This window comes from Sycon ciliatum, chromosome 13, assembly GCF_964019385.1.
Source record: "Sycon ciliatum chromosome 13, ocSycCili1.1, whole genome shotgun sequence".
NCBI classification, from domain to species: Eukaryota; Metazoa; Porifera; class Calcarea; order Leucosolenida; family Sycettidae; genus Sycon; species Sycon ciliatum.
Window position 1 is genome coordinate 22,822,827 of NC_088655.1, and position 16,424 is coordinate 22,839,250.

At 46.8% G+C, this 16,424-nt stretch overlaps 1 protein-coding gene across 1 annotated transcript in view; it reads left to right on the forward strand.

The window, feature by feature from the left end:
- LOC135829294 (hemicentin-1-like) overlaps positions 1–16,424 on the forward strand; it is a gene marked incomplete in the record, with an annotated part of 59,825 nt that overhangs the window by 25,529 nt on the left and 17,872 nt on the right. The window contains 8 exon segments of the mRNA XM_065341697.1: positions 2,212–2,324; positions 3,609–3,789; positions 4,294–4,476; positions 4,866–5,015; positions 7,575–7,678; positions 8,795–8,975; positions 10,223–10,402; positions 16,129–16,278. Coding sequence (XP_065197769.1) covers positions 2,212–2,324; positions 3,609–3,789; positions 4,294–4,476; positions 4,866–5,015; positions 7,575–7,678; positions 8,795–8,975; positions 10,223–10,402; positions 16,129–16,278 — 1,242 coding nt within the window.

Here is a 16,424-nt window from a genome sequence, read left to right on the forward strand (position 1 = left end):
ATGGAACGGAAAATCATTCTTCCTGTTCCCAGATTGGACACCATTTCCAGACTTGGAGCTGTTCACTGATGCCAGTGGCACCCTGGGCTGGGGCGCATTCAACAGCGGCCGCTGGCTTCAAGGGACCTGGTCACCTGAGCAACTCACTCACAGCATTGAGTGGAAGGAGCTCTACGCGTTGGTCACAGCGTGCTGCACGTGGGCCAAGGAATGGCGCCAGCTTCGTATCACAATGCACTGCGACAACAAGGCTGTGGTAGATTGCATCCGCTCCGGCACATCCAAGTCACCTCCAGTGATGACCCTGATCAGGGAGCTGTTCTTTGTGTGCGCCCGCTTCAATTTCACCGTCACTGCTGCTCACATTGATGGCCAGTCTAACTGCATTGCCGATTCGCTGTCTCGTTTCCGCATGGAGGAATTCCGACGTCTCGCCCCAGCTGCTCAAGCACAACCAGACCGAGCAGTGCTGCCATTCCAGTCGATGTAATATAGCCTTGACATACAGGTACCGATTGTCATTGCTAAATTGCCGTATTGAGAACCTGCGTTGGATTTCATCCACCTGCATGCCTACCTTTATCCATCTCGTGCCTTAATCACTTGTTCTTAGCTCTCGTGCATTGGTGGTGAACGCTTGCTGGGGTGCCGTGTGCTGGTTTTCTGGGAACAGCTTCCTTCAACTGGTTGCTTTGCTGCTACTACATGTATCTCTGCTTAAAATTGCATACTATTGGTCGGCTGTTTGCGACGCCAATCAGTAGTCATTGCACCCGGTCGCGGGTACTATTGCCGCTCAAGCATGAGCAATTGCTTTGGCCGTTTGCAACGCCAACTGCTTCACCCTGGTTGGCTGTTTGCAACGTCGATCAGGGAACTTTGCACCCGGTCGCGGGTACTGCTGCAGCTCAGTCGTGAGCGATCACTTTGGCTGTTTGCAACGCCAATCACTTCACCAGTTGATCGAAACCAGCACACTGGTGTACCCCAATCATCCTTGTGCGGTGTTGTGAGAATACGTGGGTATGCATGCAGCTTTGCTCTGTGACTTTCCATTGCATGTAGTCACTTGGCTCTCCCATTTCCTATACACTGCTCTGATGCATTCGGGTGCAAGCGCTAAATGTTGGGTTAGCTTTTGGGCTAACCCTAGTTAGCGATAAGACCGATGCGCTGCTCTCTATCTCATGCTAGCTGCGATCAAGCTGGCTTTACACGTGCACTCAACTGCTGCGCATGCGCGCCCAAATCGCCTTGGGTAGCTCTTGCTGCGCTGACTTTGGCTTGCGCTTTCCTTTGCAGTGTCACTGAGCAGCAACCGGAATTTGTTTGCCACCCACCCTCCCATTCCCACATTATATAGGTTGGAACAGCTTCCTTCAACTGGTTGCTTTGCTGCTACTATCTCTGCTTAAAATTGCATACTATTGGTCGGCTGTTTGCGACGCCAATCAGTAGTCATTGCACCCGGTCGCGGGTACTATTGCCGCTCAAGCATGAGCGACTGCTTTGGCCGTTTGCAACGCCAACTGCTTCACCCTGGTTGGCTGTTTGCAACGTCGATCAGGGAACTTTGCACCCGGTCGCGGGTACTGCTGCAGCTCAGTCGTGAGCGATCACTTTGGCTGTTTGCAACGCCAATCGCTTCACCAGTTGATCGAAATCAGCACACTGGTGTACCCCAATTATCCTTGTGCGGTGTTGTGAGAATACGTGGGTATGCATGCAGCTTTGCTCTGTGACTTTCCATTGCATGTAGTCACTTGGCTCTCCCATTTCCTATACACTGCTCTGATGCATTCGGGTGCAAGCGCTAACAGGTTGTTTTACCATTGTGCAGTGGTGGCAACTGAAATCCGACCACTGAGCGGTGCGCTCACATCGCAAAGACCCAACGTGGGATAGTAAAGCCACGAAATACCACTAGAATGTGAACGCATCGCTCAGGAGTCGGATTTCAGTTGGCAGCATTTTTGACCGGCCCTTGTACAGCTAGGCTGACTGTCTGCCTTTTTCAGGTTCTACTTTCACTCTTTTTCATCATCTGAAAATTCTGGATGTTTACGGCGAGATTGTGTCTTGCAAGTTGAGCACAAAAACTGTGAATTAAGCATTGTTTTGGAAAATATAACACAATACTCAGTTGCTGGACATGGGACCTTATACGAAATAGGCCTAACATCTAGCAATATCTGTCTTTGTCCTCTTCAGTAAAACCAACGTTGATTTCTAACGAAACTGAGTTCCAGCTGGAGGAGGGGAGTGCAGCAAAATTAGCCTTCTCCTTTCAGTCACCTGCGATTCCAACTATCACACCAGGCGATGTAAGTAATAGCACTGAGCTTTAGATAGACACAAGCGAGAAACAGTGCACAATGTCAAGAATTGTGTTATAAACCTTTCGTGGAAGGCCTTCATGCGGAGATGCCCTAGAGATCCTATGATATCAATTTATTTAGGAGCACTGACAAAAGGAAAAAAAGGATAGTACTGATAGGTTGGAATTAATGTCCAGCGTGCAGGCTTCCTCACAGGGGATGTCTAGTAGGCTTTCCCCAAAGTGTTTTGCCTATTCAACCTTTCGCTTGACTCAAAAATACATCAGATTCGGCTACAAAATCAGCTGAGTGTTCAAAATTCGGCTGCAAAATTGGAAAATTATTTAGAAAATCGCCTGAAAGAATTGTTGGCATATTGGCTTCAAAAATTGGTGATAGAGTGGACGATTTGGTACATTTTCGGCAATTCTCAAAAAAAGCCTTCAAAACCGGTGAAAATCTCAACGATTTATTTTGTTGGATCTCGTTTTCGGCGAATTTTCGCCGGCTAATTTGGGGATTTCACTAGTAACGAGCTTCCTAATGGCTAACGTTTGCTTTTGTTGGGTACTTTATTTTCAGTGGAAATCAAAACAGGCATAATGCCTAATAACATTACATCCACTGTGAATAACATTACGAAGGATACTGTGAACAAGTAGAGGTAGGAAAAGAAAGAAAAGAAAACGGAAAGTTCGTTGTAACGAACAGATTGTTTGAGAGGAGGACAAAGACAAAGAGTCACACGACCTCAACGCACTAGTACTACAAGTACTGTATTAATGAGCTGGAGCGGTCATGCTTGCAGCAACATCAATTTGTTCCTAAACGCACATTGCAACAATACTTCGTAGAGTTTCGGCGATTCTCAAAGGAACCCTAAAAACCGGCGAAAAGCTCGATATGTCTCGTTTTCGGCGAATTTTTCGGCCGACCCATTTGGGGGGGGGGGCTAATGTCTAGGTGTTGTAGTTTTGCTTAGGCCAATGATACACCTCCCCACGATCACACCTAGAATACCTTTGGTGCCGCGAGTCTAAAAATCTTGAATGTCGCAACCAAAACCTTTTCCATGAGTTCCTCTAGTGCATCGACCTGGAATGCTGAAGGGGCTATCAGTTGTTGTGCGGATCTCCAATGTTTGACCTACAATACTTTCAAACCCTCACGCCACTTGAGTTGCGAGTGGCAGGGCGTGTTCTTCTCCTCACTACTGTACTTTTCAAAATCGATAATGAGGGTTATGATCTTCCCTGTGCACGTACCCTGTCCACGCGTTGTTTTCTGCAGATCACATGGGTTGGACCGATGGGACAGCTGCCATTATCTTCGACCAGCAAGTACCTGTTCTCTGTCAATCGCCAAAATTTGACGATCAATAACGTGACGTTAAAGGATGCAGGAAATTACACCACCAGAGCACTGAATACAGCAGGAACCGGCTCTGTTACATTCTCGGTAGATGTTTATGGTAATTGGAATGCGAACTCTTTTTATTGCTCTCATTCTTAACGGTGTTGTCAGTGTAACACGCATGTATACAAATACAAGTACACGCACGCACACGCGCACCCATGTTTGTATGTGTGCGTGGGTGTGTGTGTTAAAATAACAGCACAGCTGAAATTACTGAGAGCCGTAATGAAATTATTGTCTTCACAGCACACATAATTATACGACCTATTTTTTGCATTTGATTTCAATTTTCATAAAATTAATGTCAACTGGGCAGTGGAAACCTATACAATGATTCGATTATTTCGATAACCTCCAAAGAAAAGTGGAGAAAATAAAACGAGAGGCTGATAAAATATGGGATCGCGAGATGTCACCTGGTGAAACCATGGGATTAGAGCGAGAATGGATCAGCTGTTTTGCCAACAGGGCCGTAGAAGGATGACTTACAAAAATCAGGGGCACCAAAGAGGTGAAACACCTGTTTTGCTATGAAAACTTTCTGCTATTTTTTCTGCAGTCGTACCAGTTTTTTCCGCACCTCAACCTTTCCAGCTCTTGGCTGTGAATGAAACCTATCCACTGATCGTAGCATGCCTATCTTCGTCATTTCCGCCAGCCTCTGGCTTTTGGCGTCACGAAACTAGTTCGGCAAACATCGGAAGCGACGGTGTCAACACTGTGAATACCACAACCAGCTTTGGTAAGTATCTTTACAATATCACTTTAATGTTTCACTAGAGTTTATCGCTGACCTCCTCACTCGTCAATATTCATATCATCGGTAGTGCCAACACGCTTGGTAAGATCTAGCAGTATCAGAATACTTTAGCACCATTAGCGAACTGTCTGGACAACATACATCATCACCGTAAGCTGAATAACAGAAAGAGTTTAGATGTTCTGACGGCAGCATAGAAGATATGACCCATTAGTGTAGATGCGATTAGCCCTATTTGTTATGGCATGCTGTCATGAGATGCCCAAATGCTTTTTTTAATGAAGATACAGCGGGTTTGTAAGCCTTTAATACAGAATATTGTTCCCCTTACTGATTGCTTTCCTCGTGTCATACCTAATGTTCTTCTTCAGACAATACCACCCTGCTGAGTACCACTAAAACTGTGCTGACCATCCCAAACGTCCAACGTAATTTGAGGGGTGTCTACACCTGTTACGCATCAATTCAAACTAAGACGATGACTATTCAACGATCCGTTAACATCACCGTTGTTGTATATGGTAAGTCATCTCAGTCAAGTATCGAGTATAGAATGACCGAGGGTATGGATGCTTTGGCAAAAGTGTTACCAGAATAAAAATTATTATAGCAAAAACCTTGTCATGTCCCTTCTTCCCACTCTCACGACAGCCACCTTCACTTCCTTTCCCCAGGAGACTCCCTTTGATAGGCATCCATGTGCCTCTGGAGAATCCTAGAAAATAATATTATCACCTGAAAAATATCATACACATGATCAAATGCGCACTCATTCTATACACCCAACAAGTAGTAAGGTCGATGAACGCTTTCCTGGAATTGTCATCGAGACAAGGAGGTTCATGAAAGTGAATGGATTAGAAGGAGTTGTAAAATTTCGCTTGAGGACAATGCATGGGAATTGCCAATTGGGGAACTTGTGTGTCTCGTTACTCTTGCGAAGGAACCTGGGTAGAAAGGTCGGGAACCTCCGTTGGTGCCTCTTGCTATAAAATTCAAAAACTACGCTCAGGACTTCAGTTATTATTGTGTGAACGGTTGAACCAAAAACTGTTGGTGGCGCAAGGAGAAGCTTGTGGGTTGGAGTGACAAGTGATCGTGTTTTGGGATGCTGACGTGGCGAAGCGGTATTGCCCCGCAATAAATATCATGTGAAGCAATGCTGGCGTGATGGAGTTTTGTTCGTAGCTTATCCGTACACCTTGTGGCGTGACTCGCTTATAGACCCCTAAATCATGTGAAGTTTCGGCCATCTTGAGGGGTATACCAGTGTCAAGGTTTCCTTCAGAATCTTGCTCAAGTGTATTGCGGAGTGAATCCACACCCCAAAGGGAACTTTTCTTCAACTTTTGAGCGAATTCGGAGAGATTGTCTCAATCCCTAGTCTCACACTGAATTACTTCCTCCTAGCCTATGCAAACTCAGAAAATAGCACGATCATTATCACGCAGCCTGCAATATTCATAAAATTAATGACATAATAAGTGACATATCTTCAGTACACATGAGCTACATTGTAAAATGATATTATCATATATCATCGCTCTAGCTCAATTTTTCCCTGTCATAGTCCTGTTTATCATGTTCAGCATAAGCGAAGTTGTGAATCATGCTTGCATGGTTGACTCCAACGCGTACATGCAATGAAAATAATAATAGCCTGTGCAATAGTTGTACTTTGGCTCCCCATAAAAGAGGAATACAGCTAAGCGCGGATTAGCCTCATCGTTGTGTTTCGGAAATATTGTCTGATGAAATTATCATCCATTCTGTACACTTTTCAAATGTCTTCAGCGACCAACAGAATTAGATTCAAGTGAAATGTAGGCCTTCTGGACCGATTAGAGGAGGCTTCATACTAGTGAGCCCTCACAAAGTCATAGTCTAAGCTCAGCATAGCGAACAATAGCTTCAGGGGTATCCGGTCATCAGGTTCTGCGGATGTGGCTTAGGGCAGCTTGGGAAAGTGGTCTTAGTTACAGGAGCATAGAGGGGGAATGAAGTTGAAGACTTAAACTGTCGTTGCTGTGTCATCTGCTTTCTGCCATGCTCTACCTAATGTACCACAGCCTCCTGTGTCCGATACCACTGACCATGCATCGACTAGGCGCCATCCGCGAGCTACAGGTGGTGGTGTTGAGAAGGAGAGCTCCGTGTCAGATTAGCTTTGAAACTTAGAGAGCGTGTGAGGGCAGATCTGTTTTTACCGCCCTATGAATCCTGGATAGAGGGGTACAAGTAAATTTATTTTATCTTAACTTAGATCGTATACAACACTAAATATTGCGACAGAGCTTTCGGCCATATTTCGAATTTATTGCATTCCAAACTCATCACAACCACGCGCTCACGAGCCGAACCATACAGACACCAGCAAAGACACTTCCGTTGAGAGATAATATTGTTCCACGCCTCAAGACAGCTGTTTCGCTCCCTGTCGTATACGAAGCTGTTAGGTACCTCCGCCCATGCTACGTCCTTCTCACCTACGTCATTCTCACCTTTCGTTCCGTTGGCCGGGGTAGCTACTTGCGCACCCATGTTTGCCATAGCTACCCAGGCCCTATATATTGCGTCAACTCTCTTCGAATCTCTCTCTCTCTTTCACAATGTAGTTGTTTAGTTCCTCTTTTTCTCCGTCTCTCCGTCTATGATAAATGTCTTCCCACTACTAGTACCTGTCCCCAAGTTGTTCCTTTGTGTCTGGGATGGTGACTCCTTCTGTGACTCAACAAAGCCAATAAAACATGTCAAATGGAAGGGATAATATGGAAACGAGTTATGAACCAACTTTCCACGACTGTATCAAGAAAAGTATGCCGTCAGAAATTGAGATGACAAAATCTGATCAGGTACTGAGACATTTAACGACCTGACACCTAGCTCTACTAATCGTCCAGGGGAAGACCAGCAGCCTTTAAACTGGTAAGGGTCACTGTTAGGTAGGACCGAAGAGGGGATTGCGAGCGCAGCGTAAGTGTGGACAAGCTAAGTCATACCGCAACTAAGAATGTCGGCAGTAACAGGAAGTTGACAAATGTTGTATTTCTTGATCTTTTATTTATATTTTCCATTTACAGTGAAGCCCAAATTGATCAGTACGCAATCGAACTTGACAAGACTGGAAAACGAAACCGTGCCACTGTCGTTGTATTGGTTATACGTATACCCTCAAATCAGCCACGTAAGTTCTACTATCTGCATGTTGTTCGATTGTCAACATTTTTCTAATCGCTGCAAACAATAAGAAGGCGAAAAAGATTCTACCCCACCACAGCTTGAACTTAAGGCCTTGCTTCTAATGAGCAATGCTCGAAATATCCGAGCTTGGGCCCAGAATTGCACCTGACCAAGCCAAGAAGGAGCCCAAAATATTTTCACCCCGAAGACAGTTCTAGCATCGCGTGACATTGATAGAGTACGTTTTTCCCTCCTCGTGGTCCAACTGATGTGAATGTGTTGGAAGTACTTTCAAAACACGCGCATATGTGAAGGGTTTTGTCAGTACCTGAGCACTTCTGAAACCTGGGCTACTTTGCTTTGTAATTTGTCCTGCCTGCTTGCCATATATTCCCTTTCCTTCTTTGCTTTTTCCTTTCATATTCGCCTTGATGTTATGGGGCCTAGTTCCCGTGTGAACTTCACTGTGAAGTAAAATAAACACAAACAAAAATCAATCAAAACGTATCAAGGAAAGCAACACATCACAATAGGATTTATGGAACATCTGGGCCACTGCATTCAAACACTAGGCATTGGCGGATAATGCTGGAAAAGGTGGCAGATTCTGCTCGAAAATCAGTAAAATTGGCAGAACCATACAAACCTAACGGCGGACAATTCCTCGAATTCAACTCCATTTCTTTATCCACATACCAAACATGCATTAAACTTACCAGAAAAAGTACCGAATTCTGCCAATTTTTCTGCCGACATTATCCGCATATGCCTATCAAACACTGACTTTTTACTGATTACTGCATTGTAAATAGTCCTCACATTTTCGGGCTTTCCCCCCCCCCCCCCATCAGGGTAGAGCAAAGACCTACATGCAGTTGGAAGGTTGTTAGTTTGCGCTTCGCAGATGTGTTGGAGCCCGGTGTCAGGTCTTGGAATGTGTCAATTGTGTACCTTGTTGTCGCTCGACCTGACTGTACAATGTATATTATCCCGGGACCATGGTGGATTGTTGGTCATAACTCCTTGCTTATAGATCCTTTCTATTTATATATTACTATTGGCTCAACATCCCTGTTTGACTTCAACACCTACCTTTTTTTATTTATTCTTCATCTATCAGATACTGTGGGTTGGACCCACTGGTGCTCTCCCGTCCTATTCAACGACTAAGTACATTTTCGCGCCTGGTCGCGCAGGTGTTTCCATCACTGCACTTAACAGAAGAGATGCAGGAACGTACACTGCCACAGCCTCAAACGCTGGTGGATCAGGTTCTACCACGTTCATTGTGCACGTGAACGGTGAGCGCTTTAAAACGTTTTGGACGGCACATACTTTTAACTACCATTACAAACTAACATTATCCATCGATTATTTCAACATTTTCCAATAATTCTCAACTATCGTATCTGTGTGAATCCTCAGGCGGCTGGAGAAAACGAAATAAGTAAGAAGAATAAAAAAACTCTTATACATCGACTCTTAGCATAATCTTCAGGCTATAATTGGTTGAGGAATTTGCTCCCTACTTGTAACCTTGCGCCTCTATGAGCAAAAGTGACTCGCTCATCTTCCTGGAGTTGCATAGGTATTGTCGCGTTGGAAATGGAATGTCACAGTAAGTTAGCATTCGTACCTGGTACATAATGCAGTGCTCTCCTAGCACTAAATTCATTAGCTTACTCATGCCCAACTTATGAGAGGTGATTTCTCCGAAACAGTGTGTATTGGACAGAAAATGGTGCTTTCTTGCAGGTTTGCCGAGTTGAAGGTTCGATGGACCTCTTGTGTCTTCTGGATGACAGTGTAAATGAGAGTGAGTCAAATTGTATTGAAGTCGGCAGGAAAAGCAAGCACTCCCACGTAGGGAGCGACACATGATTCTCTTAATATCGCTGAAATCGCGTCCAACTCCTTTTCATACAATAAATTTTGTAAAATTGTATGGAAAACTTCCAATTGCCGGAACATTACATCCATCAAGAACGGTGCCGTTTATGAAAAACAGAACAGTCAGTAAGACTGGGACAAGATCGGTCAGCACCACTGACAACAGTTACAGCCCTGATATGCTTACAGTCTCAGTGGCTGTGACGGATGTGAAAGGTGGAAAGTGTTTAGACAACCTGACGATCTCAACATTTGCACAGAGAGCTGAAATATAGGCCAATCGTAAACAGTCGCTCATTATTATCCAGTTGTTAGGCCTGGAAAACCCGTTCATTTCCGACTTAGAACTATTGATTTTTAGACAAATGCAGTGATACGAAAAAAGATTTAATTTTGTTTTGCTTACTCAAGATGAACCTGTGAATGTTAACTGTCCGAACGTAATATGAATTGACCGGGGAGAGCTTCCAAGTAGCCATGTTGGAGCAGCCAACTTTGTATAGTACCACTTAATGTCGGCAGTAGTCTAAAATGTTAGTGGTATCTTATAACCAAAAAGTAGAGTCCACCTGGAGGAGAGTTTCTTCGCCAAGTTTCGCTTCATACTGTGACAAGATTTGGCCCCTCTCTTTGTGCTTCCGTTCGTTTGTTATTTCAGTGTTACCAATGATATCTACACCGACTATTGGACAAAATGTTACAGTGAATGAGACTGGCACATTGATCATTCCATGTTCGACATATTCATACCCCCAGGCTAATGTTACCTGGCAGGACAACGGGAATCAAGTTGTGATGCCTTCTGGGGATATTTCAGCTCTGACAACATCAGGTTATGGTAAGAATACGGAGAGTACTCCAGTTCAGATCATCCAAATAACCCAATCCTGTTGGGAATGGAATGGTGCATGCCAATATTAATTTTGCAGTTTCGAGGCATTATATCCTATTTCTTACTTAAGATCCGTTGGTTCAGCATGTTCTTTTATTTATTAGGGGCATACATGTTCGAAAGGTTCTGATTTGCATTCATTAGCTGGCGTCCTGGCAATCTTCACTCTTCATTTCCTGAAACTGAAAAATAGTTCCTGATGTATATGGATTCCCCCATGCCATATTTGACCTGTAGTTCATGTACTCCAGTACTACATTTGTACCACAGTTGTATGACCTCGCACCATAACGGCATGCTTGCTTGGCTTGGGAGATACTTCCGTGCTTTATGTGTTTTGCCTCTTCAGTTGTGTTTTCCTTCTCTTCAGATTTGTTTTATGATAAATGTCTTCTTGCTAACTGTAGACATATCATGGCGCAGTGAACTGTTCGTTCCTTGTAGAACTCACCTGTGTGTTTAGTTTCTCGTGCTTTGTGTTTGCACCTCGTTGTGTTGCCACATTGGCCGATGTTTTTGTAGTTTGTTCGTGATACCAGCATTTGCGTAGGTTACGACCACGATGTCCGACTCAGACCCTGCTCCTGACATTGTTGCCCTGACCGCGATGTTGGCGGCACAAATGAAGTCCTCAGAGGAGAGGGAACGTAAAATGGCTGACCTGTTCCAACAAACTATACAACGACTGACACAACCAACACAACAACCCGTGCAACCCAGCACCACATCACCAGCTCCAAAGCCTGTCTCTGCGGAGCGGCCGACTTCACGGCATGGCAGGAAATGTGGCGAGACTATTATGAGGGCCAGCACCTGCCAGCCCAGAGCCGTGAGACCAGAGTGTCCTCGCTGCGGCAAGCTCTAGATGAGGAGCTACGCAGATTTCTCCGCGAGGGTGTTATCGTGACTCCACCGAATCCCGATGCGGACAATGTGATTTCTGCAGTCAAGGAATATTTGCGACGGCAGCGCAACCCACTCCTGGATCGTATCGCATTTTACGATAGGTGTCAATCGAAAGGCGAGTCTTTCGATTCTTTTTACACTTCATTGAAAGAATTGCACTATAGCTGTGATTTTCCGGACGTTGTTTTGTGCTCACAATGTTCAGCACACACATGTAGTACCTGTCGCACAAGCCTGACACGTGTGCGTGCTGACACCCTGCATGACAGGATTGTCATTGGAGTTAGTGACGACGCTACCCGGCACAAGTATTGTCTGCCAAGGATTTGACCCTGAACGAAGCAGTCACAATTTGCCGGGCGGAGGAAGCGGCTACCACGACGAGCAGCAGTATCCCGTCCACCAGCCAGCTCAATGCTGTGCGGCGGTCCGCGTACCAACGCAGTAAGCAACAATCCCGACAGGGACAGCCTGGCAGCAAGATGTCTGCACCTGTATTGCCATCTGCATCCGCTCCCTCGTCAGGAAGCGACACACACAAGAAGTGCCCCAATTGCGGCCGGAGCCCGCACACAAAGTATAGTTGCCCTGCCAGGGGCAAGAAATGTAATGGCTGTGGCAAGACTGGTCACTTTCTCGCTAGGTGTAGGTCGTCGTCACAATCGGACCGGAACGTGAAGCATGTGGGCCAACTGAAGTAGCAGCGTACCCGTCTTGCTGCGCAGCCTACTGTGCGTGTGTCCACCCGTTTAGCCACTGAGGATGAGGCAGTCACGCTACCCTGGGTCCCTGATACTGGCAGTGACGTCGATGCCAGTGGCAAGCATCATCTCGAACTGCTTGGCGGGTTCTCCGAGAACCTCGACCATAACCCAGAGTGCGTCCTAGCGGCATCTGGGGAGCAGTTGCAGAACATCGGCAGTATTCGTGCTTTACTTCAGGTTGGCGAAGTACAACACAGCACCGTAATCCACGTGTACAAGGGTCTGGACGATGCTCTTCTATCACGTTCGTCCTTGAGTGCACTCCAGCTCCTCCCGTCAGATTGGCCTGCACAGTACCCTGCTGCTAATGATGCCGCACTACCTAAGATCCGTGCTGTATCAAAGGCTGTTGTCAATCCTAGCTCTGCTGATATCGCTCGTGTTCGCGATGAGCTACTGCAGGAGTTCTCGGACGTGTTTTCCGACACTGGCTTGAAGGCGATGGCAGGTCCTCCGATGGACATCCAACAGCCAGATGCTAAGCCGTCATGTGTCCATACCGCACGCCCGATTCCGCACGCGTTTCGTGACCAGGTCAAGTCACAACAGGACACAATGGTTGTCGATGGCATAATCGAACCTGTCAGTGAGCCTAGTGAATGGTGTCACCCGATTGTACTCGTTGACAAGAAAGGTACCTCCGAGAAACGCCTACCCGTCGATTTCAAACGACTGAATGACCAAGTCCCGAGACCAGCCCACCCTGTTCGCACCGCTCGTAATGTGGTTTCTGGTATTGGATCGGCACAGTTCCTCACCAAGCTTGACGCAAGGCACGGATACTGGCAAATCCCACTGAGTGAGCAGGCATATCCAATGACCACATTCATCACCCCATACGGCAGGTATCGTTTCCTAGGCAACCCTCAAGGCCTGATTTCTGCCGGGGATGTTTTCAACTGCCGCACTGATGCTGCGTTCGATGCAATCCCGAATTTCGCCAAGGTTGTAGATGATTGCCTGGCCTATGATGACGACTTTGCCTCCCATGTCACCCATGCCCGTGACATCCTGCTGTGTGCTCGACATCATGGCATTACTCTGAGCCCGTCCAAATTCACCTTTGCGTCACGTCACATCCATTTCTGCGGCTACATTGTCAGTCAAGACGGCTGGGTTGTTGACGATGACAAGGCAGCGGCTATTCGCGATTTTGACATTCCTGCAAACCGCACTGATTTGCGTTCGTTTCTTGGCCTGGTGAACAAGTGTAGCGAGTTCTCACCACACCTCGCCGCCTGCACCACTCCGCTTTGTGGTCTGTTAAAGACGACCCGTGAATTTGTTTGGGATGCCAACCACACTGTTGCGTTCGAGAAGACCAAGTCTACTCTGCTGTCTCCTCCTATCCTGGCCTTCTACCAGCATGGACACGACCTCCATCTGGAGACTGATGCCTCTGCACTACGTGGTCTCGGCTTCGTTCTGTGGCAGAAGCAGGACGATAAGTGGCGAATTATCCAGTGTGGCTTCCGCTACCTCTCTGATGCCGAATCTCGCTATGCTGTTGTTGAGGTCGAGATGCTCGCCGTCGATTGGGCCATGCACAAGTGCAAGTTGTACTTATCCGGCACCCTATTTGATCTGATCACTGATCACCGTCCGTTGATCCCGATTATCAACGCGTATTCTCTAGATCCGATCGAGAATCCTTGCCTTCTCCGTTTTCGCCTGAAGCTGCAGTCGTTTCAAGTGCACGCTTCCTGGCGAAAATGCTCCGATCACGCGTTTGCTGATGCGCTGTCTTGCAATCCCGTCGGCATCCCGTCTTCCAATGATGAATTCGGCGAAGCCCCTGCTCTTCATTGCCGCAGCATCTGCGTCTGCATGCTCCGTGATGATGGTCCTCACCCCAACCTGAAGTTTGTTGAACTTCAAGCAGCCGCCTCAGCTGATCCTGTATTTCAGTCTCTTGTCCAGTGCGTTCTGCCTGGTTTTCCCGCTCGTCAGCGTGATTTGGATGCTCCACTACAACCCTTCTGGAATGGACGTGAACACCTGTCAGTGGACCAGGGCATCGTCATGAAAGGCCAACGCATTCTTGTTCCCTTGGCTATGCGTCAACGCGTTCTTGCTAACCTTCATGCCTCGCATCAAGGTCTCGTCCGCACCAAGGCTCGCGCCCGACAGCTCGAGTACTGGCCTGGTCTCGCCGCCGACATAGACACCCTTGTCCGTGCCTGTTCCGCGTGTCGAGAATTCCAGGCGTCGCAGTCAGCCGAACCACCGATGAATGACCGTCATCCTACTCTGCCGTTCGAGTTTGTGTCCGCTGATCTGTTCTCTTGCCAAGGCTATGAGTTTCTTGTTTATGTCGACCATCTGACTGATTGGCCGTGCGTTGTTCGAACCGGCAGGACCCCGTCATCACACGATGTCATTCTCGCTTGTCGTCGTTGGTTTGCCGATCTGGGTGTGCCTGCTGTACTGTGCACCGACGGTGGCCCCCAGTTTGCATCGAAGAAGTTTGCCGACTTCTGTAGCCGTTGGCACGTGCAACGCGAATCCTCTTCCCCGCTTTATCCCCAGAGTAATGGACATGCGGAAGCCGCAGTGACAGCTATGAAGCGCTTGCTGCTAAAGACCTCGTCAAATGGCAATCTCGGCACAGATTAATTTCGTGGTCTACTGGAGTGGCGGAATACGCCCGGTCCGTCTGGCAAGAGCCCAGCTGAGCATCTTCTCGGGCATCCACTTCGGTCTTTCGTCATTGCTGAGTGGACGCAGTTTGTTTCCTCGTGGTCCACCGTTGCTAGTGAGCGTGAAGAACAGTCACCACCCTCGACACCTGTTTCAGCCAGTACTCCCACCCACCGCTCTCTTCCCGTTCTCCGTATCGCCACTGCTGTGGACGTCCAGGGTCCGAAGACGAAGCATTGGACAACCCGTGGCGTGATTGTGGCCATTGGGCAGCACCGTGACTATTTCGTCAAGTTGGCTAGTGGTCGAGTTTATTGGAGAAATCGCCGTTTTCTTCGTCCGTTCTCTCCACCCGTGCCGTCACCAGCACCATGTGTTTCACCACAGCCGTCTGTTGTCGTTGCTCCTGCTATGCCTCCCCCTCTGCGTCGCAGCACACGAGCACACCAACCACCCTCTCGTTTGAACCTTTCCTCCACCCGTGGACAGTCTTATGCATCTTGATTTGTTCTGGACACATCGTGTACATGTTCTTGAGGATTGTTCTTATATCGTATCTTTCTGTATCCTTGTGTGACATGCTATGTCTGTTCCGCCGTGTGCTATGGTCCGTCATTTGCCATACTTGTTCTTTTCTTGTTTTGATTTGATTTGATAGATAATACTGGATTTGTTTTCTCAGCATTATCTCGAAGGCGTGATGTATATGGATTCCCCCATGCCATATTTGACCTGTAGTTCATGGACTCCCGTACTAGATTTGTACCACAGTTGTATGACCTTGCACCATAACGGCATGCTTGCTTGGCTTGGGAGATACTTCCGTGCTTCATGTGTTTTGCCTCTTCAGTTGTGTTTTCCTTCTCTTCAGATTTGTTTTATAATAAATGTCTTATTGCTAACTGTAGACATATCAGTTCCCAACAAACTATTTTCATTTCTCTCTCCATTCACTGTTATAGGCTAACCGTCATCTCTCTCTCTCTCTCTCTCTCTCTCTCTCTCTCTCTCTCCTTCTTGTCTCCCTCTATCTATCTATTTATCTCTCTATCTCTCTTTCGGACGCATTCTGCTTGACACGCACTTTTGCATCGAAACTCAGTGTTGTTTTATGTCTTGGTATCTTTTTAGTTTTGCTGCGGTATACCTGCTCCTTTTAGTGTAAATATTGGCTACATTCTGAAACTGACTATCTCTGTAGTCTGGACTTATCCCGCCTGCTTTCCATTTGCCAAGGGAGATTTCACGTCACACAAATTCGCGTTCTATGGTTTCTTTCGCAATATGTAATATTATATGTGCGCCCAACTAAAAGTAATATGTACCTTAGTGAATAGTTGGTATGCTCTTTGTTGCTGTCAGATAACAGCAGCTTGCTCAGCATCACCACCAGTACGCTAACGATCAGGAATGCTTTGTACGCGTACAGTGGTAAATATATCTGCACGTCAACGATCAATGTAGCATCCGGAGTGCATTCAGCAACCACCTCCGTCAGCGTAACAGTTCAAGGTGAGAGTTGGGCGAGGAATTTGCACCACAAAAAGTCGTATTCTGATGATTGGACGGTTACTGTGGTTAGTGTACCATCAATATTTACCTAGACTCCAATCTCCTCTACTTCTTGACAACGCCTGTCGATATGCACGCCGCCGCTT